The sequence below is a fragment of the Onychomys torridus genome, chromosome 12 (assembly GCF_903995425.1).
Source record: "Onychomys torridus chromosome 12, mOncTor1.1, whole genome shotgun sequence".
In the NCBI taxonomy this organism is placed as follows: domain Eukaryota; kingdom Metazoa; phylum Chordata; class Mammalia; order Rodentia; family Cricetidae; genus Onychomys; species Onychomys torridus.
This window is the reverse complement of record NC_050454.1, coordinates 3,366,856-3,392,377: the sequence shown is the minus strand read 5'-3', so window position 1 is coordinate 3,392,377 and position 25,522 is coordinate 3,366,856. Positions and strand designations below refer to the sequence as shown.

At 44.6% G+C, this 25,522-nt stretch overlaps 1 protein-coding gene and 1 pseudogene across 6 annotated transcripts in view; both read left to right on the top strand.

The window, feature by feature from the left end:
* Positions 1 to 23,922, top strand: part of Dgkg (diacylglycerol kinase gamma) — a 200,951-nt gene extending 177,029 nt beyond the window's left edge. For all 6 annotated transcript variants that reach the window (XM_036203478.1, XM_036203477.1, XM_036203475.1 and 3 more), the window contains 3 exons: positions 9,947 to 10,067; positions 12,678 to 12,738; positions 21,197 to 23,922. In XM_036203478.1, coding sequence (XP_036059371.1) covers positions 9,947 to 10,067; positions 12,678 to 12,738; positions 21,197 to 21,295 — 281 coding nt within the window. In that variant the 3' untranslated portion in view covers positions 21,296 to 23,922. The remainder of the gene's footprint in view (positions 1 to 9,946; positions 10,068 to 12,677; positions 12,739 to 21,196) is intronic.
* LOC118594354 lies at positions 14,711 to 14,830 on the top strand (annotated as a pseudogene).
* Positions 23,923 to 25,522: the final 1,600 nt, after the last annotated feature.

The following is a 25,522-nucleotide window of genomic DNA, read 5'->3' as shown; positions in this document are numbered from 1 at the left end:
AGGCTACAATAAAAAGACAGTGTGGTCCAGTCCTCAATCCACAACGCCCCCAGCATGGTGTTTGGCTACAGGACGGATCAAGAGGTACCTAGCAACCATGTCAATACTAGCACAACAGGCAAGTGCCATGCAGTAGCAGAGTCAGTGGGTACCACAAAAGTGTGAGACACAAGAAAGAGGAGGTATCTCCTTCAGAACCTGATTCTTAGCTACTTGGCGCTATGCCCTTCACAAAACAGGTGACCAATAAATATTCAATGGCCAAATGAATGAGTGAATGACCAAGATAGAACAGATGTGTGCTAGTCCACGATGCTGGCAAGGATTTGAAGAGACAGAGAGAAAGAAGCCATGAGCTAAGGCAGAATATGGGTTTGCAACTGGGAAGCCTTCATTTGGGAGACAATGGCTGAAGAGAGAGAATGGGCAGAACCAAGAGCAGTGGCGGGTAGACACAGGCTGCTATTACCATCCTTTGATTATAGATGAGCCCCCCCCCCGCCCCCTCCACCATAAACTACCACAATTCCCTGCTTCTTCTATGCACAAGCTCAGCCTTGACGGCCTGCCTCTTCCTGAGTGGAGGCTTCTGTTGGCAGAGCGGATACTGTAAGCAGAGACCCGTGTTTCTCCCAGCACACTGCCAACTCATATTTCTTCCCATGTTGAGGTCAGTTCACCCAACATTTGTTATGCATCTAGTTATATTTAGCACCATATGCTAAAAATATTTTCCATTCATCATCTCATTTTAACTCCCTATAGCACCCCTGCCTTGGTCCATTTTCTTCAGCTGTGACCCAGACCACAGCTCAGGAAGCTGGGATATCCAAGATGGAAGGGTCATTTCTGCTTGCACAGTCTCACCTCAGCAGCCTGGTGATGTCAGACCTCTTCATTTTTTTTTTCTAGGACCTCCTTTCTTCCTGAGAAATCCCCCCTCCCCTGCTCTCCCCACCACTGCAGGTACTTGGTTCCGACCCTTCTAAAGCACCTCTTCACGGAGGTTTAGACGCCCTCCTCCCCCCAAGCAGCACCTTCGCCAAAGCTCTGGCTGAGCTCAGAAGCTACAGCCACAGAATGAAGGGAGCAGCTTTCCCACCCTGCTGCTCACACAGGCAGGCCTGCAGAACCCGGAAGCAGCCATATGCATCCCTGTTTCTATGCTTTCTCTTGCCTCACCAACACTTGTACTGGACATTCTGTGTTCTGCATGGTAGTGACAGGCAAAGGCTGCTTTTAAACCAGTCAGGAAACGGTCCTTCATATTGGCAGGAGAGCTCAAACATGTCTAAGGACCGGTGCATGACCCTGATGAGGGAGACTGAGGCCCTGGGAGGGGACATGATTTCCCTAAGGTCGTGCTACTAGATGGAGCCCATCAAAGCAGCATTCCACCTCCCACCTGTCAGACCAGCACCTCCCCCACAGTTTGCCCTTTCCTTCTTCTCAGAACCTGGTCTCTCCGGCCTACCCCTTTCCTGCCTCAGTGAGGGACAAAACTGACTTAAGCCCTCTGGCTACCTTTGTGCCTCAATGAGGTTTCTTGATGCGTGTGAGAAGCCTAAGGACCAATGTGACCAGCTTGTGGCACATTGAAGGAGTGCCCTGCAAGGACAAAAGTCAAGTCCATGCCTTTTTGCTCCTAGAGCATCAGGAACAAGAGAAGGCAAAGTAGGTCCCACCCCATCTCTCTCTCTCTCTCTCTCTCTCTCTCTCTCTCTCTCTCTCTCTCTCTCTCTGCATTCACAAGAAAGTGGGGTGCAGGGCACCGCAGTTATGGTTAGGATACCCGAGGGCCCATTTTAGGCCCCTTTTAGCATAAAGAAAACAGACATGGGATGCATCTCCTGTCAAGATCTGAGCACAGCCTTTCCAAGGAAACACAAAATCATAACGACAGTGACTACTTCCTGGGGGCTTCCTTGTGCTGCTCAAATGAGGTGGGATTTGTCCAGAGCACTCACTGCCCTGCCAGGAGGATGTCATGCCTACCTTCCAGATGGTGCACACCAAGTCCCCAAGGAGAAGTGAGTGACTGAGTCACAGGATTCAGACCCAAGTCTGTGGAGCTCATGTTCTGCATCATCCCCTAAGGCTGTGAGGACTTTCTGTACACAACAGTGTTCCTTGGAGAAGACCAGGACAGGTCTCTGGGCCTTTCTCCAGGCAGAGCCCTACCCTTCGGGCTGTAGTGCTTTGAAATGCCTTCGCCAGGACCTATGCTGCATCTGGACTCACTCCAGTTGGGGCTCAGGGGAGCCCACCAGTGCCTGGCTTTGTTGGGCGTTAGCATTGAGCTACCAAGAATGCATAGACCATCTCCCTGGAAACATAGAGGCAAGAGAGGAGCTCTAGGCAACACCTGTCTCAGCCTTGGTAGTTGAGTGTGTAGGAAGGCCTGCCAGTTTCCACTCACCTGTCTAGACAGTGGGACTACCCTTGTCCTTCTGCCAGGCAGAGGCCATGTCTAGGCCATGTCTTTCCTTTTGCAGAGGGACGGGGCGGGGGGGGGGGGGCTGTCTACCTACAGCACACATTGGCTTCTTTGGAGCACAGTGGCAAGGGACATTGCTGTTTGCAGAATGCCTTCACACTCTCTAACACATCAAGGCAGGTTCTATTATTACCCCTGTTTCAGGCAGAATTGATCACCTCCTAAGTTCCTAAGTTGAAAGCCCTAAACTGTGGTACATAAGAATGTCATTACATTGGATACTGGCTCTTTTTGGTAATGTTGGTATATAAATCAATATATTTTATTTCCCTCCTCCTCTATCACCTTGCCTCCCCTCTTGCTGGTCCCTAAATAGACCCCCTTTCTGCAGCTGTGTCATATGTAATCATTACTGCTTTCTCCTCCCCTCTTCTCTTCCTTAAGATCTCTCCCTCCCTTTCTCCTTCCATGACCAGTGTGTGAACACACAGATACACACAAAAATTTAAATCTGGAGTCCGTGTGGATAAGAAGCATATGGTATGTGTCTTCCTAAATCTGGCCTATTTGCCTAGACAAAATGATCTCCAGTTTCATCCATTTTCCTGCAAATGGTGTAATTTCATTTGTATTTAAAGCTAAATAAGATCGTGTTGTGTGTATGGACCATGTTTTCTTTATCCATTCATCTGCTGATAGACATCTTGCCTGGTTTCATTTCTTTCTGTTTGTTTGTTTTTGTTTTGGGGTTTTTTGTTTTGTTTTTCGAGACAGGGTTTCTCTGTAGCTTTGGAGCCTGTCCTGGACTAGCTCTGTAGACCAGGCTGGTCTCTAACTCACAGAGATCCACCTGCCTCTACCTCCCGAGTGCTGGGATTACAGGTGTGCGCAACCACCGCCCAGCCTGGTTTCATTTCTTAACTGTGGTGACTAGAGGCACTAAGACCATGGGTGTGCCTGTATCCCTATGGCATGCTGCCTTAGTATCCTTTAGGTGTAGCTACTTACAAGTAGTATAGTTGGGTCATATGGTAGTTCTAGTTTTATTTTTTGAAGAACCTCAATAACGCACAAGTTTGCATTCTAGAAATGGAGCCTTTAAGGATGTGATTAAGCAAACACAAAACTGCTAAGATAAGCCATGATCTAATCTTATTGCTGTCTTCATACGAGATAAATTTGGGAGCCCCAGAGGCAACAGGGATGTGTGTGCACAGAAGGGTGTCTGTGTAGTCAAGACAGCAGTGGTCTGTAAGCCAAGGAAAGGCTTCAGGGAAAGCTATCTGTCTTAGTTTGGGTTCTTATTGCTGTGAAGAGACACCATGACCATGGCAACTCTTATAAAGAACACATTTAATTGAGGTGGCTCACTTACAGTTTCAGAGGCTACATCTTTCAGGCAACAGGAAGTCAACTGACTGATTCACACTGAGGGAAGCTAGAGCAAAAGAGATCTCAAAGCCCGCCCCCACCAGGACACACTTCCTCCAACAAGGCCACGCTTCCTAATAGTGCCACCTACTTGGGGGACATTTTCTTTCAAACCACCACACCAACCTTTCTGGCACTTTGATTTTAGACTTGGGCATGATTCCTCTGGCTTCCAGAGCTACTGGGAGGTCTGGAGTCATGTCCCCTTGGATACCAGGGTTCTGCCAGCTTTTACCTGTCATTGTTGAGCTCTGATCCCTCCTTTTGACAGTTGTTAGGACCAAATAAATAAAAGAAAAATGGGGTTGAGATAAGAAGTCAGAAGGAGAGTAGTCGGGTAGAGTGTAAAGACAGGGTGGGGTGCCCTTTATCCAAAGCACACCTTGGTTTCTGGCCTCTGCATGGAGGTAAGAGATGAAAGGGACCACAATTTGATGTTATGCTGAGGTCTAATGTTGTGGTTTGAGGACAGCTCTAAGAAGCCAAATAGGTAAATGCTTGGAAGTGGCAGGGAGAGAAGGGAAAGAAACAGTCTATTTTAAGCACCCCATCTCAGCCAGGTGCTTTTACACTTCTGGGTGAGCATTCTCCTCCCTCATTTTCACCTGAGAAAGTTCTAGATCAAAGCAGCCGGGAAGTAACTTGCTTCTATTCTTCTCCTGTGGGCACTTTTATTACCTCAGGCTCAACTTCTCGAACTTGGATGTATCTTGGAATCTTCCAGAGGGCTGGTTAGAACACAGTCTGCTAGACACAACCTCCAGAATACCTGACTCCACAGAGCTAAGGTGGAGCCCAAGGATGTGCATTTCTAACAAGTTCCCAAGTAACGAAAAGACTGATGGTCTAAGACCGTGCTCAGGGAACCACTGGCCAGTGGCAACAGAAACTTAGCACACTGGATACAAACTGTGATGCACTTTGGGATCACTGAGGACTGTTTCAGAATAAATGTGATGCCTGCATGCTGATACATTTTAATTTAACTGATAGAGGGTACAGCCTGGGCACCATTGCTTTTGAAAAGCTCCTCAGGTAAGGTCAACATACACCTAAGTTTGGGAACCACTGACATAGCCACTTTAATTGGTATCATCATTATCCACTCCAGCTGCCCATTACTGAGGCCACAGGTAATCTGCCACTGACCAGTACCATTCATTCACAGCACCTCAGCCACATTTCACCCCCTTGTTGCAGAATACCTTTGCTAGAACTTCCCAGGTCTCTTATTTTTTCTGCCATTCCTTCATCTGTTTCCCCATTCAACCCAGACTTTGTGGTACAGTAACTGCAGTTGTAGTCTGCCAACCGTGGACATGACCCCACCCCTCCTCTCGATGACTATGTCTACATGGAAGACCTTGAGGACTGTCTAAGTCAAACTAAAGGAAGAGCAGTCCAGAGAACTTTCTAGAACTAATGCTTGGTCTTTGTTACCATGAGCAGAAGCTAACTTTTTTTTTTTTTAAAAAAGATTACTTTTTGGTTATAGCACAAATATCTATTTAAAGAAACACTTGGAAAAGCATAAAGAAGAAATAGAAATTAGCATTAATTTAATTATCCAGGTATTACCATTGTTAAGATTTTGCTGAGATTTATCCCTTTTTTTGTTTGTTTTGTTTTGTTTTGTTTTGTTTTGTTTTGTTTTTCGAGACAGGGTTTCCCTGTGTAGCTTTGCTCCTTTCCTGGAACTCACTTGGTAGCCCAGGCTGGCCTCGAACTCACAGAGATCCACCTGCCTCTGCCTCCTGAGTGCTGGGATTAAAGGCGTGCACCACCACCTTCTGGCCCAAGAGATTTGTCCCTTTTTTTAGGTATCTTCTTACCTAGTTGAGTACATGCTACATAAGTAAGCTTATATCTTGACATAAAAATTAAACATCATATAAATACATTTGTAGTTATTAAATATGTGTGTTGCAATTTTAAAACAAGGTCTCACATAGTAGACCAAGCTGGTGGGGACTCACTTTATAGTCCGGGCTGTCCTTGAATTTACCACAGACTTCCTCCCCCATGCTCCTGGGTGCTGAGCTTAAGAACATGAGCTCCCACCCCTGGCTTGTAAATATTTTAATGGCAGCAAAACTTTCCATCATGTGGATACCATATTGTTTGCTTAACTATTCCCATGCAGGAAGAAATATGGCAGTGGGGTTACTTTTATAAATGATGCTACAGTGCATGTGTTTTCGTGAACTTTGGTTCTGTCCATAATTTCTCACACAATCCCAAGAAAGTAACAGAAGAAGCAACATAAAACCCTCAGACTTATTGCAACTGGCAAATTATTTTCAAAACTTTTTCTCCTTGTAACATCTTGGGTGTGTTATCTGTGTCTTCTTTTGCCAAGTCCTTGGTGTTTTGCTTGGTGTCACTAAGAATTGTGGGGTTTGGGGGTGACATGGTCAGATGTGTATTTAGAAACCTGAATGCTGACCATTGAACAGGTTGGAGCTGAGGTTGTTGTCCTTGCTGCCCTAGCCCCTGCTTCCATATCCTCCCTCTCCATTTTCCCACACCACGTCTTCCTTCTCTCCTAGAATGCAAATGTTAGGTTTGAATTCAGTATGCACACCTGCATGCACAAAGGAACAGTCCGAGCAGGGCTGGAAGGCCTGGATTACAGGCTACACAAACTTGTGCCTGGCCCCAAGATCTCCTTGTCTGGTTTCAGACATCTTTCTAAAACATAATAATAAACAATAAATAATAATAAATATAGGGGAAAATACTATATACTATTGTTCCATGAAATTTCCAAGTGGGTTTATTGCTGAATTAACTTTTCCCTGTCCTGTGGCTGTCAACCCTATATAGTACAGGACCGTCTCTGTCCCTGGAATGTTCTCCTATGTTCCTCTCTCCCAACCCAAAATCACTGCTTGATACTCAGCAACCCTTGTATGTTCTACACACCCACCTTCTCATCTTTCCCACTCAGCACCAGCTACTTAGACATCCCTGACCTCACAGTTCAATGTGAGCATCTTCTTCACCTAATTCTGTTTCACCTTCTTAGACAAGATCAGCAACAGAGTGCTTATATTGCCATTTCCAAACACAGTGCCTAGAACGTTGTTGCTAGCTCAGTAGCAGTTCTGTGACTGAGTGAATGAATGCTGCTTAGCTAAGGTGCATAGACACTCTCCCTTAAACATTAATGAGTGAAGAGTATAAAGACAATATGATCGTGACACAATTGCCAAACTCACTCTGAATCATTGGAACCCAAGGTAAAACAGACACCTGGTGTACCAGATGTCCCGATCCTGGATTCTGTGTTCAGAACACAGAATCTAAACATTCATTGTTGTTTGTTCCTAGACATTGATTTACACTCTAATCTCCTTCATTTTAGTACCAAACTTACTGTACACATAAGTCTCTCTGTGGTAGAGGAAGGAAAGCGGTTAGGTGACGACAGGACTCTTTTTAAGTATGACACAAAGAAAACTGAAACCATGGGCTCTTTATAGCTATCACACAAAAGAAGGGTCTTGATGCTTAGTTACTTTAGGAAGGAATGTAAAATAGATTTCTTTAAGACTTCCTCAGTAGGCATTCTAGAAAGTTGGAAAAAATTAGACAATAGTAGAGAGGGCAAAGAGCAGCTAAGTCCTGCACTCAGGGTCAGGGAGGGTTAGGGTTAGGGATAGTGTGACAGACAGGAGTCACCTTCGTTATGCCTGAGGAGAGAGTACATAGTCAAAAGTGACGAGAAAAAGGGATAATGAGCCCCTAGCCCCTTCCCCTGCATTTGCCTCCTCAGTCCCGCATCTGTGCCAGCCCCTCCCCCACCTGCCCACTCCTGCTGATGAGATCAGCCTTCATTACAGCTCCTCTGGAGCCAGGAAGCAAGGTAATGTGTGGGAAGTGATAGCTGCAAGGTAATGTGTGGGAAGTGATAACAACTTTAAAGCCATTCAACGGGAAAATTTGTTAAAAGACGGAGACATTGTGAAGCTGAAACACTCGAGTCTATTAAGTTCCCTGCTTCTTAGAACGTTTTGTTACCAGGGCATGTTTCACGGAGGGAAAACACTAAACCATTGAGCTCTGTCAGAGATCAAAGCCTGGTCCAAGAGCAGCATTTTCTAAGGTGTCCGTTTCTGCCACTATGCAGAGGAACTTCTAAAAACATCTGCCTTTGTGTTCCTCTCTTCTCTCCTGTCACAACACAGCTCGCCTGCCCTCCTCACCCCTAGAAGTATTCTATTGCCCGACTCTCTCTCCTCCCTCCTCATCTGCATGCCCTTCTCCTGCTTCCTCCCTCCCTGGTTCCCCTCCCTCCAAAGCCTATGCTGTTTGCATGGACACTATTAAGCCAGCACAATAAGCTAAGACTCTGCAAAGATTATTCAACCCTCTATGGTAAGGGAGCTAATTAAGTGACTGGAGATTTAGACATTCATTGTTGATTAGCTCTAAACTCCTTCAGAGAGCCTGGAGTGCTCTCCTAAATAAGCCTTACCCTTTTATGGCTTCTTGTCCCAAGTCCAAATGAGAAGGAGAGCTTAAGGAGACAGTATCTTTTCAGGGATGTAAAGAAAGGGGAACTTGAGGAGAGTTGGGTGTGAATGGCTGCAGAAGGGGAAGCTCTGTGCTCCTCACAGGTAGATTAGGCTCGTGTATCTCTGGGCAGCTAAGGTCTCTCAATGATCATCCATTTGGACTTCAGTGTTGACATGTTACAGTCACTCCAGTGCTTTGGTTAACTGCCTCTATTAGATATACACCCATCAATGGAGTGTTTTTAAAACAACCATCTTTGGCCGGGCAGTGGTGGTGCACGCCTTTAATCCCAGCACTTGGGAGGCAGAGGCAGAGGCAGGCGGATTTCTGTGAGTTCGAGGCCAGGCTGGTCTCCAAAGCGAGTGCCAGGAAAGGCGCAAAGCTACACAGAGAAACCCTGTCTCAAAAAACAAAAACAAAATCTTCTAAACAAAAGAATAACTATTTCTTCGCTAATCTTAAACAGCATGTCTTTAGAGGACAGACGCCATTTGATGAACAAACAAGCCTTGGCGTAGTTTCCTCACTTGTGGCTATTAGTGGGATAGTAGTAACTTGCCTCAGTCTGAAAATGGACTCTTGTGCTGCAAGCGAAGGGAATAGACTGGTCTTTAACTCTGCATCTTAATTTTTGCTTCAGCTCCAACTGAACAGACAGTTGCATTTTAGAGTGAGTATGGGACCCAGCACCCAACATTACCCCTGCTATCACTCTCACAGTGGAAAATGGAGGCAAATACCCAAGCAAAATGGATCACACTCCTCCCAGGCTGGAATCAGAAGCCATCGCCACCATTGCAGGCCATTGGTGCTGTGCTGTGGAGCCTGGGATTCATGTTTGTCTACCTCCTTTCCACTGTGAGCCACAATGGTCTGACGTAGGTGAAATGCTCTTCTCCTTTGCTTGACTTAGGTGTGGGGTGTGCTGAAAAAGGCCCGTGATCTTCCTGAGGATGTCCATGGAGGATGGTTCACCAGCAGCTAAGCACAGGCCAAATTTGAGGCTAATTAACCATCGGTCATCATTAGCAGAGCCAACATGTTGCTGTGACATTAGGAATAGCTTATAGGGGGTTGAGGATTTAGCTCAGTGGTAGAGCGCTTGCCTAGCAAGCTCAAGGCCCTGGGTTCGGTTGTCAGCTCAAAAAAAAAAGCAAAAAAGAAAAAAAATAGATTTTAGACTCTTCGACATTCCTTATCCTAGTCCCAATCCTTTATGTCTCTAGCAGCGAGGTTGGCAAATTTCAGAAACAAGGGTTTGTCATTTTTGATATTCTATATGTGAAGAGGCTTCTTGGTGTCAGCCCATTCACTGGATACATATTAATCTTCTAAATCAAAGCTTAAAAAAAAAAAAAAAAACTGTAACTTGACTTGTGCTCACAAAAAGGTACCTCTATTTCTTTTTTTTGAGAAGTATATCTGACTCAGTGTATGAAAAAACACTTGAGTGGGAGGTAACAGACCTGGGTTGACCATCAAGGGACCAGAAACTTCTGCTTAGACTCTCCTGAGTGAGAGAGAAGAGTGTGCATGGTCTTTGCTATTCCCCCACAGACCTCAGCGACCAGCTCCTTGAAGTGGTGGGTCTCGAGGGAGCCATGGAAATGGGACAGATCTACACGGGCCTGAAGAGTGCAGGGAGGAGGCTAGCTCAGTGCTCCTCTGTCACCATTAGGTAAGTCCTCTGTTACCTGGCATCCTCTGGGTCCCCCAGCCCCCTTGAACATTCGGGCAGATAATAAAATAACTAGGGGGCTACCTTCAGACTTCAGGCTATGGCAAATTGGCAAAAGAAACTCAGCAGTATCTATAAAGAATACTTTGGCCGGGCGGTGGTGGCACGCAGAGGCAGGCGGGTCTTTGTGAGTTCGAGGCCAGTCTGGTCTACAGAGCAAGATCCAGGAAAGGCACAAAGCTCCACAGAGAAACCCTGTCTCGAAAAAGCAAAAAAAAAGAAAGAAAAGAAAAAGAAAAAGAATACTTTGACTGATTCTTTAACTGTTACATATGTATTTTTCCCCAACATCTGCTCAGGCCATGTGGTCATTTGTATGTATATGATTCCAGGGACGACCATTTGGTATTGGGTAACCAATTGGTGTGCCCTTCCCTAAGGGAAACTATTCCTCCTGCTCTCGGCATTCCTTGGCTGCCTGTAGTTCTTGGTATAGGGTTGATGCCCCGTGAGTTTCCCCTACCTCTCCCCACCCCCATCCACGATAGCATGTCTTCTTTAGGCAGCCATGTTGGTGAGGTTTCACGGGTCATTGTCGTTTCCAGCTTCTCTGTCATTTCCAAGGGACACAATCCCCACAGCAAGCTCCCTGCCCCTCACTCTGGCTCTTACAGTCATTCTGCCCCATCTCCTGCTATGACTCCTGAACCTCAGGTGGAAGAGTTGTGTCAGGCCAGGAATAATGCTGTCATCAACTAGAGAGTCCATCATAACCTATCTCTGAAAATTACCTGATGACATAAACAGTGCATATATAAAGTCCAGGGCACCAGAGGTCCAATTCTTTGTCTTTTTCTCTTTATAATTATAAAACATTAGAATAATGCCAGGGGTCACAGCTGCTCTTCTGTGTACGGATAGGATGCCTTCATATGCTAAACCATTAACATCAACAAACTTCTTGTACTCACCAAGAGGGTGGCATTTTTTTAGGATATGGATGACACAGCCAGTCACTGCAAGTCTGGATGCTGTGGGGTCTAATAGGAGTTTTTCCAGTTTCAGCTCCCTCTAGTTACATTTCCCCCCTCAGCTTCTTACCCAACCTGGCTGTTTGTCTTCATTCCTTACCTTTTTCCCTCTTGTTACAGATCCTATCTGTTGGTTTGCCTTGGGGCTCTCTTAGAAGGTCTACAGGGTAAAGGGTTTCCCAGAGGCCTTTAACTGAAGATCCCTTTCTCCCAGAAACCCTTGGGCAAATGTCAGCAAGAGCACAGTGGAGGAGTCTGTTCTTGGCCTTCCACCATCCCTCAGTCAGAGCCCTTCTGTGGTCCCCCGAGGGTCTACCCCACTACCCCTTGTCATTGCCTATCTCTGTATCATCTGTATCTCCATCCCCAACATCATACTCCCTCTCTTTCGGAGCCATCACTGTGATAGGATGCACCTTTGTTTTCAGAGCAACCTCTGCAGCCTTTGTCCAGAGCTCTAAAGCGTATGGAGCCAGTTTGCCTGTGGAATATTGCAGTCATAGCTTTTGTAGATTACAGAGAATACAGTGTCCTGACTGCCAAGAAATCTAAGAAGTTAAGTATGAGGGGGACTTTTTCCAGAAGTCAACAGATCTATTTCCAGATGGAAACACGGAGCTGAGCTAAAAGCTCCATCCTGCTAGGCACTCCTCAGATACTTCTCTATCCCTAAGTATGCGAAGGCCTCCTTTCTGCTGATAGGTTGCTTTTATTATTAGATTTATTACTTTTATTATGAAATATAATGAGTCCACCAGAGAATTATTGTATCAAAATATGATGCTTTCCCCTCGCATTTTGTAATTTCAAAAATAGGGAAGCTACCAAGTTCAGGTAAGGGGTTCCTGTCCAGTGGGTAGGGACTGTTCACATGCCTCTGTCCAGAGGACTACCCTCCTCCCAAGGCATTGGAGGACAAGCAGATTCTACAGAGCCCATATATATAAAAGAGTCTTTCCCAAGCAAGAGGGCAACACTTTCTCTTCACTTCTCCTCCTGCATTTGGGGTCACTGTTCCTAGATGTCCCTTTCCCATCACAGCCACAGTGTGTATGAACCCAGGGCATCCTGCCTCTTGGAGTTGAGTGCATATGGTAACTTCTGTAGCTTAGAGACATTGCCTCCTGGATATGTTGCAATCACTCATTCAGTCGGGAGTGCAGGCCTCTTCCTATTCCAGAGCAGAGCTTGGCATGAACCACTTTCCCCTCTGGCTGGTTGGGGGACTGAGGTGGAACTGCTCAGCAGAGGGGCTGTCATGTTTGCTGGACAGTTGTCCGGGTGGCTGTGGCTTTCGGTGTGCCCATGACAGTTTCTCAAAGTGGAGTCTGGAGACTGAACCCAGAGAAATTCCTATAGTAACTATTAAAGCACAGATCTATAGGCCTGCCTCCAGACCTGCCAAGTCCAGTCCCTGAGATGGGCTGAAGATTATGTTTTCAGAACGTTCCCCTGGTCTCAGTGAACCTCTCCTAAATGAGCAGGTGAGGTCTTCACGTGTCTCTCGGCTGGGAGTGACCATGATTCTCCAGCTCTGAGGGTCTGTCTCACTGTTGCTTCTTTGGTTTGGGGGTTCCAGGACCAACAAGCTTCTACCAATGCAAGTAGATGGAGAGCCCTGGATGCAGCCATGTTGCACGGTAAGTTTGCTTGTCTTGGAGGTGAGTATAAGAAGCATGATTTTGTTTTACCCCTGAAGACACTGACTTGATATAAAATCAGTGCATCTCCACATAACAGGGACCCTGGAAGATTGTCTAGAATTGCCCCTTTTCTACTTTGTTCTGAGACTTCATCCATGCTATCTTGACAGCCTCAGCTTGAACCTACCCAAGTGGTTGGGTCAAAAGAAACACTGGTCTGCTGAGGAGCAAGTCCAGATGTCAGAGAATGCTTCCTTAGCTGGAGCCAAGCCTACACACCCCAAATCCTACCCAGCACCCAGACACACTTCCCTTAGTGCACCCACAGCCTTGAAGACCTCTCTGGAAACTCCACAGGAAGGACGAGTTGGTTATCTGCTTTGGTATGGTACCAGAACATGGAGCATGGTGCCAGACTTGTAATGACAACCCTAGAATGCCATCAGCAAATGAATAGGGGGCATGGAACAAGAAAGCTATAGTTTCACGGGCTCAGGCAGGAGGGTTATGAGTTCAAGACTAACTTGAGCTACAGAGTAAGTTCAACATGGACCAGGGTTACAGAGTGAGACTCTGCCTCAAACAGACTGAGACTGGAGAGAAAGCTCAGCAATTAAGAGCTGTTCTTACACACAACACAGTTTCCATTCTCCTACCCACATCAGACAGCTCTCAACTGTCTCTAACTCCAGGGGCATCTGATACCCTTTGGCCTCCACAGGCACCTACAGGTAAGTGGTGCACATAAGCTCATGCAGGCACACACGTACACATGAACAGAAATATAAAATAAATAGGACTCTCCCTGCTGTCTAGCTAGACTTTCATTAGTTCCAGTCAGTGCTACTATGAGAGTTGGGCCCCCTCATTTTTGGGTCATTCCTCCTTAAGGACCCAGCTCCTGGTTTCAGGGCATCCACTGGGGTACTTCATGAGTAATGCCCTCAATCTAACAGCAAATATGTCATCTCAAAAGAGACAGACGCTGTCTTTCTGAGCATCTCTACTCTTCCTTGATAATACTCTCTTTGGAGCCCTTCAAGTATCAAGCTCTCTTTTGTGTTTTTGTTTTTAATGTAGTTCTTATAACAGTAGCCACAGCTATAAAATATACAGCTGAATTGTGGGAAATTAATGAGCATTCCCATAAGGTGTAAACTTTTAAAAGGTAAGTATGGAAACCATCTTGGTTCTTTTCCCATCGCTATGATAAAATACCCCGACAAAAGTAACCTAAGGAAGAAAAGGTTTGTTTTGCTCACAGTTCCAGGGTATCACTGAGGCAGGAGCTTGAGTGAACTGGTCACATTGCATCTGCAGTCAAGAGCAGAGGATATGCTCTTCACGCCAGGATCCCTTGGCCTGGGGAACAGTATCATCCATAGTGGGCAGGACTTCCCACCTCTGTTTATATAAACAAGACACTCCTCCACATGCCAACCTGACTTAGACAAGCCCTCACTGAAACCTCATCCCAGACAATGATTCTGGACTATATCAAATCAATAAAACATAGCCATCACAGAGATATTCCATGTCCTAAATAGAGATCCCCAAGTCCCCTTTCAAATTTTTTAACCTGACAAAACAATTCAGTTCCTGGAGGAATTAATAAAGGAACTTGAGAAGAGTTTTCACCCTTGATGCTATTGCAGGGAGAGGGGAAAAGAAAATACTGTCACAAGATACTAAAGTATTATACTTATAAAGTCACAATAATTTCAATAATATTCTCTTATTACAGTATTAGATAAGTAAATCAATAGTACATAATAGAATCCTAGGAAATCTTAGGGTACATAGGGTACCTAAAAACTTACTTATTTGGGTAAATAAGCACTACACAACAAGACTGAAATTAAATTAAAAATAAAATGTTATTACCTATGGGGAAAATAGATTATTTTAGTTACCCTATAGGCAGATCCTTTCTATTGAAAAAGTGAGTTTTTTATTACTGGTAAATTTCATCGCTTCTTGGCCTTTTGGCTAAGATCAAGTGTAGTATCTGTTCATATCAGTTATTACTAGTAAATTTCAAGCTCTGGAGGTCAAGAATCAGTATAGAAGAGTTGGAAATGTAAACTCAGTTTGAAGAGTGGTAGATGAACAAAGCCTGAGTCAGATCCCCAGCGTTGCATAAATCCAGCATTCAGGAAGCAGAGGCCGTGAGATCAGCGACCCAGGCCATCCTCGTCTACAGAGTGAGCTTGAGGCCAGCCTAGGGTACATGAGAAACATCAACAGAAGCAACAAAATAAAATAAAAGCAGAAATTTATTTAGATATCTATAATCTTAAGGTCAAGATACTTAAAATAACAATACAAAAGAACAGGCTAGTTCCTATACCATAAAAAGAAACTTATACTTGGAATCCAGTAGGAAAAAAGTACTACCAATGTAAGAATGGGCAGACAATTTGCAGGTAAGATGACTCAGGTTATTAACCTATGGAGTAATATATGATAAGACAATTTTTAAAAATGGGGGAAAGATTTTTCAACTTAAGACAGTGAGAACACCATGTAACTCTACACATGCCAAGTTTAAGAAAATATTTCCTTCTGTCAAGGATATGTAAGACAGGAGAATGAGTCTGTCCAGCTTTTCTGGAATTCATCTTGAACCATGTATCAGGAAGAAACATGTGGCTCGGCAGTTAAGTGTGTTTGCTGTTCTTGCAGACGACCCAGGTTTGGTTCCCATCATCCACCTGGTGACTCCTAACTGTCTGTAACTCCAGTTTCTGGGGATCCAGTGCCCTCTACTTGCCTTTGTGGGTGCTGTATGCACATGGGGCACAGACATGCAGGCAAAACACTCATAAACATAAAATAAAAATAAATAACAACAAAAAAAAAAACGGAATTTTCACAAAAGCCCAACATTTAGTGAGGGTGGTAGGTTTTTTTGAACTTTTGTAAAATTTATTTTATGTGTATGAATGTTTCACCTGCATGTATGTATGTGTACTGTGTGCATGCCTGATACCCTTGGAGGGCAGAAGAGGGTACCAGATCCCCTCGTCTAGATAGAGTTGTGAGCCACCGTTTGGGTTCAGGAAACTGAACCCAGGTCCTTTACAAGAGCAGCCAGTGTCCATAACCACTGAGCCATCTCACCAGCCCCACTGGAGAGTTTTAAGTTTACATGATATTCATCAAATGGAATAATTTTTAAACATTGAAAGTACAATTTAATAACATTTTAAGGGCTGGAGGTGTAGTGCAGTGGGCAAAGACTTTCCTAACATATACAAAGTCCAGGATTCACTCTCCAGAACTGAGTAAGAGAAACTAATTAATTAAAGACAAACTTTCATTTTAAATAAAACATTGAGTATATTAAAGCACTGTCAACATAATATCAAATAAAACACAGCAGATTTAGATGCTGGTTTTATTTTAGTCAAGACGTGCAAGCATAGAAATAAATTAAAGCAGTATACCAAGAAAACAAGTTGTTATCTGTAGGATTTTTAAACTTTAAAATTGTTTTATGGGTTCTGGAGAGATAGCTCAGAGGTTAAGAGCACTGACTGCTCTTCCAGAGGTCCTGAGTTCAATTCCCAGCAACCACATGGTGGCTCATAACCATCTGTAATGAGACCTGGTGCCCTCTTCTGGCCTGCAGTCATACATACTGTATACATAATCAATCAATCAATCAATCTTAAAATTGTTTTATAAAGCCAGGAGGTGGTGGCGCACGCCTTTATCCCAGCACTTGGGAGGCAGAGACAAGCGGATCTCTGTGAGTTCCAGGAAAGGCACCAAAGCTACACAGAGAAACCCTGTCTCAAAAAACAAACAAACAAAAAGTTGTCTTATAAATTCCTAAAAATGGCCAGATATCTGTTTATGTATAGAAACAAATAGACATATCTAAAAATCTATATTTATTAAGAACGTTTGCTTACACAATGCTGTAAAATAGTATCTCATATGTCACACTATAATCCCAGCACTGGGGAGGTAGAGGCAGGAGGATCAAGTTTGAGATAATAGTCAGTTACATGATGAGGTAGAGGTCAGCCTAGGATACATGAGACTCTCTCAAAAAGTAAAATTTAAAAAGAATCTCCTTCTAAATCTGGATAAATAGTTAAATCATTATTACATGGATGGAACTAGAAAAAAATCATCCTGAGTGAGATAACCCAAACACAGAAGGACAAACATGGTATATACTCACTCATAAGTGGATTCTAGATATAAAGCAAAGAACAATCAGACTGCAACCCACAGAACCAGGGAGGCTATATAGCAGTTGGGACCTTAGGATGACTGTGGCTTATAATAAGTTTTGGTCTTACTCAATTACTGAGCAAGCCTCAATGAAACATTTCACTATTAAGATAAGAATTTATACGGCGTCAAGCTGATAATAGAATAATTAATTAATTAATTAAAAATCATTACATTGAAAATGACCACAGTTATTCAATCCAGTGGCTTCCAAACTTGAGTAAATGTGAGGCTGGGATGAGGGTTAAATTTTATGTGACTGTAACACTTCTCAGAGTTTTAACCTAGTTGGTCTTGATGTCCAAGAACCGGACTTTCTGAAAAATCCAGGGAGATGTTAATGCTGTAGTTTCATGGACCAATGTTTGTGAACCTCTGATGTAGTTAAACCTCCCCACTGGTAAATTAGCCTCACTCTTGCATAGCCTAGCTGTCCCCACCACATGTGAAGCCTGTCTTAGTTTGTTTTTCTGTTGCTATGAACTATTTTAGCAAAATCAACTTCAGAGATTTTAACAGAATCAACTTCTGGTTCACAGTTCAAGGGTACAGTCAAGTCAACAGGAACACGAGCCAACTGGTCACATGGCATCCACAGTGAGGAAAAAGGAACAGATGAATGCACTCTTCTCCACTCGGGTTCTCCGTTTACACAGTCTAGGACCCCAGCCAGGCTGTGGTGCCCAGGACATGCGGGTCTTACTCCTTAATTACCATAATCAGGATAGGGTGATTCTAAATTCTGCCAAGTTGGTCTTTGACTGTCGTGTCACAAAGGCCTCTTGTGCTAGCAAACGCTCCTGAAAGAGGATTCCAAGACTGTGGAGAACCCAGAAATATCTAAGATTGTTTGTTTGTTTGTTTGTTTGTTTGTTTGTTTGTTGAGACAGTGTTTCTCTGTGTAACAGCCCTGGCTGTCCTGGAACTTGCTTTGCAGACCAGGCTGGCCTCAGAGATCACAGAGATCTACCTGCCTCTGCCTCCCACTAGGATTAAAGGTGTGTGCCACCATTCCCGGCAGAAAAATCTAAGATGTAAACGATGATCACATCTCTTTCATTAGAAGGCCCCCCTCTTCTATGATAACTTTAAGAAAGAAAATAACCTTAATTTCTCAAAAGTCACAGAGAACTTTTTAGTCCTTTTGGGCCTGTGCCCTTCTGCACTCCAGTGATCAGAGAAGGCCTGGGACACCTCCCATGTGATTTAGGAAGGCTTCGCACTCACAACTTGGGGCGTGTTTACTAGTTGTAAGCCGTTTGCTCTCAGGTGGCGACATCCAAGAGCTCCCTCCCTTTAGTGCTTCTTTGTGCAAAGGAAATCTCTAACAAGGAGTGAAATTTAGCATTTTACTTGTTTCAAGGCCAGCCTGGTCTACAGAGTGAGTTTTAGAACAGCCAGGGCTGTAAATAAATAAATAAATAAATAAATAAATAAATGTCTCAAAAAGAAGGAGGAGGAGGAGGAGGAGGAGAAGGAGAACTCACAAGCTATGGTGGTGTCATGAAGTTTGAACTATGATGGGGAGTACTGGATCATTTCATTCTGTAGTGGAACAGAACACTAACAATAGCTTTTCTCTCTCCCTCCCTCCTCCCCCCCCCCCAATTAATTTCCAGCTCAGTTAGCAAGCAAGTCTGAGCTTCGACTAAGAAATGTAGGATGCTCTTTCAGTAAAGGTTGACAAAGTGGGTTACCTATATCAAACTATCTCCCCACTGGATTCGACTACTTTATCCACATGCCCTTCTAACTTGGGGATAAAGGCCTAATACCTTTTTTACTCAAAATGAGGATATGATTTTATACATCTCTCAGTTAGCTGCAACAATCAAATCCTCAAACATGACTAAATTATCATGTTAAAGAGACATTCCAAAAGCCCACCCTACTGGCCTGGATGTGGCAGAGCCCACTTAGAATCCCAGCTCTCAGGCTGGAGATGAAGGAGGATCACCATGAATTTGAGGCCAACCTGGGCTACCTAAGGAGTTCTAGGCCAGCCAGGGCTACACAGTGAGCCCATCTTTTAAAAAAAAAAAATGCAAAACAGATTTGGGTTTCGCTTCCCCTGTTAGCCTTCGAGGTGCTAACAGGCAAGTCTTAGTTCAGTTAGAGGCAGAGAACGAAGAAAGGGCCTTGTACAGCTGCCACCCGCTTCCCCAAACACAGCCATCTCGAATGCCAGGAAAATGCTCTTTTCTCTGGCCTGGTTCCTCTTCCCCAGCACATTTTCCCAGCAAGCATCCAGTTGGTTCAGGGATATCTAAGTGAGGAGGCAGAAGACTTTCTCAGATGAGCGGCTGAGCTCAGCAGTGAGAGAAGCCGGTGTCACAGATCTCTACCATTGAGCGTGCTAGAGTGCAGGCCATGGAGAGGTGCTGCCAGAGTCCCCGTCTATGCCTCACCTCCATCAGAGCTGGAGCAAACCTAACAGATGCAATATGGTGCACAATACAAAATGGCCTGTGGGGGATTCTCGATCCGCTCCTCCAGGATCCACGGCGGAGAATCTTACCCTGCTGGGGGGGAAAGCCAACAGGGCAGTCATTTCAGTTCTATCACAGGCTTTGCTGGTTGTCCAGCGTCTTTCGCTTCCATCCTTTCCTTTCTTGTTCCTGGAGGCTCGTGAATGTGACGCACAGTGACGTCTTCACTGCCTGACGTTCCCGCTTGGGCTCACTCTGATGACAGCTGCTGAGTAATGGCCCAGTCTTTTTTCATCTTATTTTTCAGCCATGTTTTGTAGTTTCTGATTACCTCACAGGAACCCAGGCTTGCCATTCCCTTTTAAAGTCCCTTTATCAACCAACTGCCCAGTCTCCCACATTTCTCATCCTTTGCCCTCAGCCCAGCCTGTTCATACATGGTTCCCCTACCCCATACTCTCTTTTTCTCCTTCTCCTTGCCTTCAAACTGCAAGGTCCCCCTCCTCCTCACCCCACCCCACCCCCATTCTCATCAGACCTTTCTTGTTTCTTACTTCTTTTTTAGACCCCCTGGCTAATCCGACATTAATTTAAAGTTGATGATGGGTGTCTCTTCAATAATTCTATATTTTTCTCCTCTATGTCACACTATCACTTTTGATAGTATGGTAAAAACCCAAGAGTAGGTTCACAGAGTTATAAGGCTCTGTTTCCTTTGGCAGCCATCCCCTCTCTCTCCAGTGTAATACCCAGCCATTCGCTTCCCTTTTATAGTTCACAATGGGCTTTCATTGACAGTCTGTCATATGATCTCTGTGTAAAGAAATAGTATCAATGTTATCCTCGCTTTGAAGTTTGGCAAGCACTGTTCTCCAAATGATAAATTATTTGTCCAAAGTTCTGCACCAAGGAAATAGAAGTACCCAGCCCCACACCCTAGTCTTTGAATCCTAAGTACCTCCTGTTCCCGTATCAGCCACCCACTCCGAACATCTATCATGCTTGATAAATGTCGATGGAATGATAATGTAGATTATTAGTGTGGGAGTGTCACCAGGCCACATTCAAATAGGAATTAAGCATTTTGAAGCCATGTCTATAATTAACGGAATGTTTATAGAATAAAATCATAAACCTTAAAATTAAAAAAATAATAATAACAGTAATAATCTTATCCAAGAAAGCAGGGTCATCTTCAAGTCTAAGAAAAGGGATATTCCTATGGGACTCATTTGGGAACTGTCCGTATGAGGTTGCTTGGCCAGAGGTTACACTGGAGCCTTCAGGTTATCTGGTTGACATATGTCTGCTGCCTGGGCTGAATCAGGACTGGGAACATGGAGAACTGTGCTGTCACTCTCCTGCCCCTCAGGCACCACCCACCATGTGGGCTAAGCTAAGTCCCTGACAGAGCTCTGGCTCCTCTTCCTTATGCATCCTACAGAGGGGTGAATGGGAAGGTTCCAGAGGTCCCCTCTGGCTGTGACATTCTGACAATCTATGAATAGCAAGGACACAAGACAGGTGCGAGCTGATCGCCACGTGGGAAGCTCACACCTGTCTCTCCCTAGTGTTTCCGCCCCTCACCTCCAGCAGTGCCAAACTCCAGGCCCAGGCAGGGTCAAGTTGCCAATTTTGAAACCGTTCAAGGACAGTTGTCCTTCTGCATGGGGCTCCTTTGAGCCCAAAGCTGGCCGCCTTTCTTCTCCACAACTCACTCTCCCCTAAGTTACTGGGTTTTGCATTACCACTAATTTATCTCTGTTTCTTTATTTCAGATTAAAATCACTCACAAAAACCAGGCACCTATGATGATGGGGCCTCCCCAAAAGAGCAGCTTCTTTTCATTGAGGAGGAAAAGCCGTTCAAAAGACTAAACAGTATGCCAAACAAATACCAGATCCCCCAAGAAAAGAAAGAAGAATCTACACACACACACACACACACACACACACACACACACACACACACACACACCTGTAAGCAGATGAAGCAAAGCCACCCTTCCAGAGGAAAATGTCATCCTGCCGTATAGTCTACCTATTTTGAAAACGGATCCACTCTTAACAGAGCCAATACCCATGAAATATTTTGAATGGACTCAGGGCCCACCAGGATGGGTTGGCTCATACAGCAACTTCCACATTCCCACAGGCCTTGGGTAGACTTCGAGCCTGAAGGAGAAATCTCCTTTTTCTCCACTGCTCCTGTAAGGTTCCAGGCTGTAGGTTTCCTGCCTACAGCGAGATCGGATGTGGCCAGGGGAAAGAGCTCCAACCCAGAAATTTTGCACAAAAGTCCTTCTGTATGGAAACAAAACAGCCTCTAGCTCTCCAAGCAAAACCCTTGGCAGGGCTCAGCAAGCACACGGTGGTTTCTTCCTCGTCCTTCAGCAGCAGCTCCTCCCCTCACTTGCTGAGGAGAGCCAAGAAGCCGCAGAAAGCGTTTCCATTCTCGGTTCTCTCTGCTGTCCATGGGCACTTGTTCGCTTCCTGAAGCATCTCTTGGTGGCTCTTTGCTCAGAGAACAAACAAGACTGCCTGGGCAGTCTACTTTAGATGTGGTATTTATTTTCATAGTTCTTATGAACCTCTGGGCGGGAAAACTGAGAAAGTGGACTTTATTTTTCAAATTGATGTCATAATATTGTGTAAAAAGGAAAGGCGGAAAAAAAAACCACTCCCAGTACTTCCCACCCCTCACTACCACACAAGCCAAAGTGTGTCTCTTGTTTGAATCCCAAGCCCCGGTGGCAGATGATGAGAGGGAAGGGCTTTGCTGGGAAAACTAGGAGACAGCCCGTCAGGAGGTTGCCTGTTTCTTTGCACTTCCCACTCTCACAGTGTGATAGACGACCTTCTGAGGGTCTTATAGATGTACATATGTAGCATATATGTTTATATATATTATATAAATATTTATTTACTGCTGGACTTTTCCTCATTAGAAATGAACACAGATAGTGTGGGAACAGAAAAATGAGGAAGAAAAAAGAAGGAACCTACTCTCCGACCATCATTTGATTGTAAAGACACATTTCCCTGGCGTTTACGTGGATGATCTAGATCCTGGGAACAACCATGAAACACACGCTGTTCAGGACTTGTTCCCCCATTGGTTGATAAGGAAACTGAGTTGTGGAAAAATTAAAAGGCTTCTCCATGGTATCCTGAAAGTTTAACTGTAAATGTTACTAAGAATGTGTACAGACAAAAGAACCCTCATCTGGGAACAGGGTCATTTCTAGTCACCAAGAAGTGGTTGTACTTGGATCCAGGTTGTCAGGGAGGAACCATCATCCTATAACCTATGCATGGATGGAACAAGCCCACGCAAGAGAATGGGACGTGGGGACTTGGGCCACTTCCCAAGTTCTCAATAGCTTGTCCTGCCTGGACAGAAGTTGGCCTGAAGTTGAAGGCCCCAGACATGTCATCTGATTGAATTCCCATGTCACTCATGGTCACCAGTTCTTCTTGCCTTGGAAACATTCCTGGCTACAGACGTGACTTCAGTAAAGTCTTAGTCATGTTCAGCGGGCTTCATTTAGCTGGTACCAGCATCCCCTCCTCTATGGAGAGTAACTCTACACAGAACATCATTGGTGAAAAGTCAACTTTGCCTCAGCCCCCTGGCTCACCTGGGCCTTCATCTCTGTCTCAGATTTCTCAAGAGAAAACTTGGGCCCAATGACATCACCCCACTGAGCTGCCTCTAATTTTGCAATGGACAAGGAAGGGAATATGAAGAATGTGTACAAATTGAGCCCACCTCTGAAGGAAGCCATCATCTAGAATTGAGGACTGCTCAACCTAACATGTTTTTGCTGAGCAAGGGGAAATGCAGGTCACCTAAAGAACATACTGATAGGATGCTTGGCGATGTGACCAACATGCTCCCAAATGGCAGCAGGTACTATTTCAGAAGACATAGGCTCAGCTTCAGGGTTCATGATTTGAAGACATTTACAGAAGTGTTTATATATGTTTCAGCTCTGATTCCCCCAAGACTGCAGGTTGATACAGCACCATTGCTAGGTGAAATGGATTCCCAGGGACTCACAAGTCTTGTGAAGGGGGCCCTCCAGAGATTGAATGTTACCTGAGTGACACAGCCCAGTCCTTTCAGAGGCACAGAGGACAAAAACGTCATGGCATTGCACTTTTGATTTGCTAATCTCAGTAAGTCTTGTGTTGTTGTTTAACCTTACCTTACCAGTCATCTTTTAAACACCCTGACTGGGGGGTTCTCATTGTGTAGTGCATCATCATAGTGACCCTCACCCCAAGCTCTAAGGTTAGCCAATGAAGTATTATCATCTCCACCCTACCGAGAATGGGTCTTTCTGGTGTTCAGTGGCTTCTTAAAGCTGCACAGTCAGAGGAGAGCCTGGTCCCTAATGTGTTGTCCTGCTCGGATTTCTTTCCATGCTGCAGACATGTTCTCACCTGCCTTCATGCTTCCACCCCACTAGCAATAAAAACAATGAAACCAGAAACCTTCAGTGCAGCTTCTTGTCACTGGGCTAATGGGCTAGGAATCGTGGCTCAGTGTGGGGTGGTTTGCATGGGGTTTCCCCAGTGAGTTGGGAGTGGAGACAGATGTTGTAGGACGATTAAATTCAGGTCACAGACCAACTCCTCTCAAGAGAGTTCATTCTACAGATGGGGAAAAAATACATTAAAATTGCCAAATAAATTAGGAAATACTTGGCAGAACCTGTAAGAGCCTCCAGACTGGCATTATATAACATGCATATATATATTATACATATGCACATTATATAAGGTGACATAGTACTTAATGTGCTGTATATATTATGTAAATTACGTATTTGTGAGTAATCACGATAAATATAGAGACCTACTAATCACTTTTTTACACATACTCAGTGACAGATTAGGAAGTTTCTTTGCCAGAGCGTCTTCAAACTTACTCTCCCCTGCTGCTTTGGTTCCAACTACTGCCAAAAATAATTGCATCAACTTTTCCCATCTCTAGCCCCCTCTTCTCTTAGCCCAAACTCTCAAGTTACCTTCTGTCCAAGCTAGGCTGAACCTTCCATTCAATACTACCACAATCAGGATCTACAAAAATATGGAGTCCTGAGGATAAACAGGGTCTAGATACCAGATTCCCTGTGTCGGAGGCCTGCACATCAACTTTCTCAAGCAGGTGGGTGGGTGTCTGATGTCAACAGGAAAGGAAGGGAGAGGGTTGGCGGGGAAGGAAGGAAGGGTCTCCCAGCTCTCAAGAAGAAAACCACATAGTCATGCTCAGTTACCAGCTCTAGGGTCCAATAGGAATCAATGAGAACATAACTTCAAATATTTAATTAAAATCATCTCACATGTCTAGTCTAAGACTTTACACCCTTTCTGAAACCATAACTTTCTAGAATATGACTCACAAACTAGTATTCCTAAAATGTTTCATAAAAGGGCTGAGGAAATTGCTCAATAGAAAAAAAAAAAAAAAAACCACTTGCTATGCAAGCTTGCTACCTGAGTTCAATCCCTGGAACCCACACAAAGGTAAAGGAAGAGAATTGCCTCCCTGGAGTTGTCCTCTGACCCTAGCATGAACATGGCATGCATGCATGTGTGCGTGCATGCATGCACACACACACATCACATAAATATACACAGTAATAATTATTATTTTAATGTCCCATGGGGGAAATAGAGTTTTCTCTTCAAGTACTAGATGCCTTCTAAGAAATACATAGAGAGGCTTGGAGAAAAACATGGAGGCAGAACATGGAGGGCTAGAGAGATGACTCAGCAGTTAAGAACACTGGCTGCTCTTGCAGAGGACCCAGGTTCCGTTCCCAGCAGCTTACAACTGTCCATAACTCCAGTGGGATCCATCTCCCTCTGCTGACCCTGAGGGCATTAAGCACGAATGTGGCACACGCACAGGCAACACACTTGGCTTACTTCTCTAGTCCTATGAAGAGACACTATGACAAAGGCAACCTACCGAAGAGAGCATTTCATTGAGGCTTTAAAGTTTCAGAGAATGAGTCCATAACCCAATGGCAGAACATGGCAGGAGGCAGACATGGTGCTGGAGCTGAGAGTTTACATCTGATTTGCAAGTTG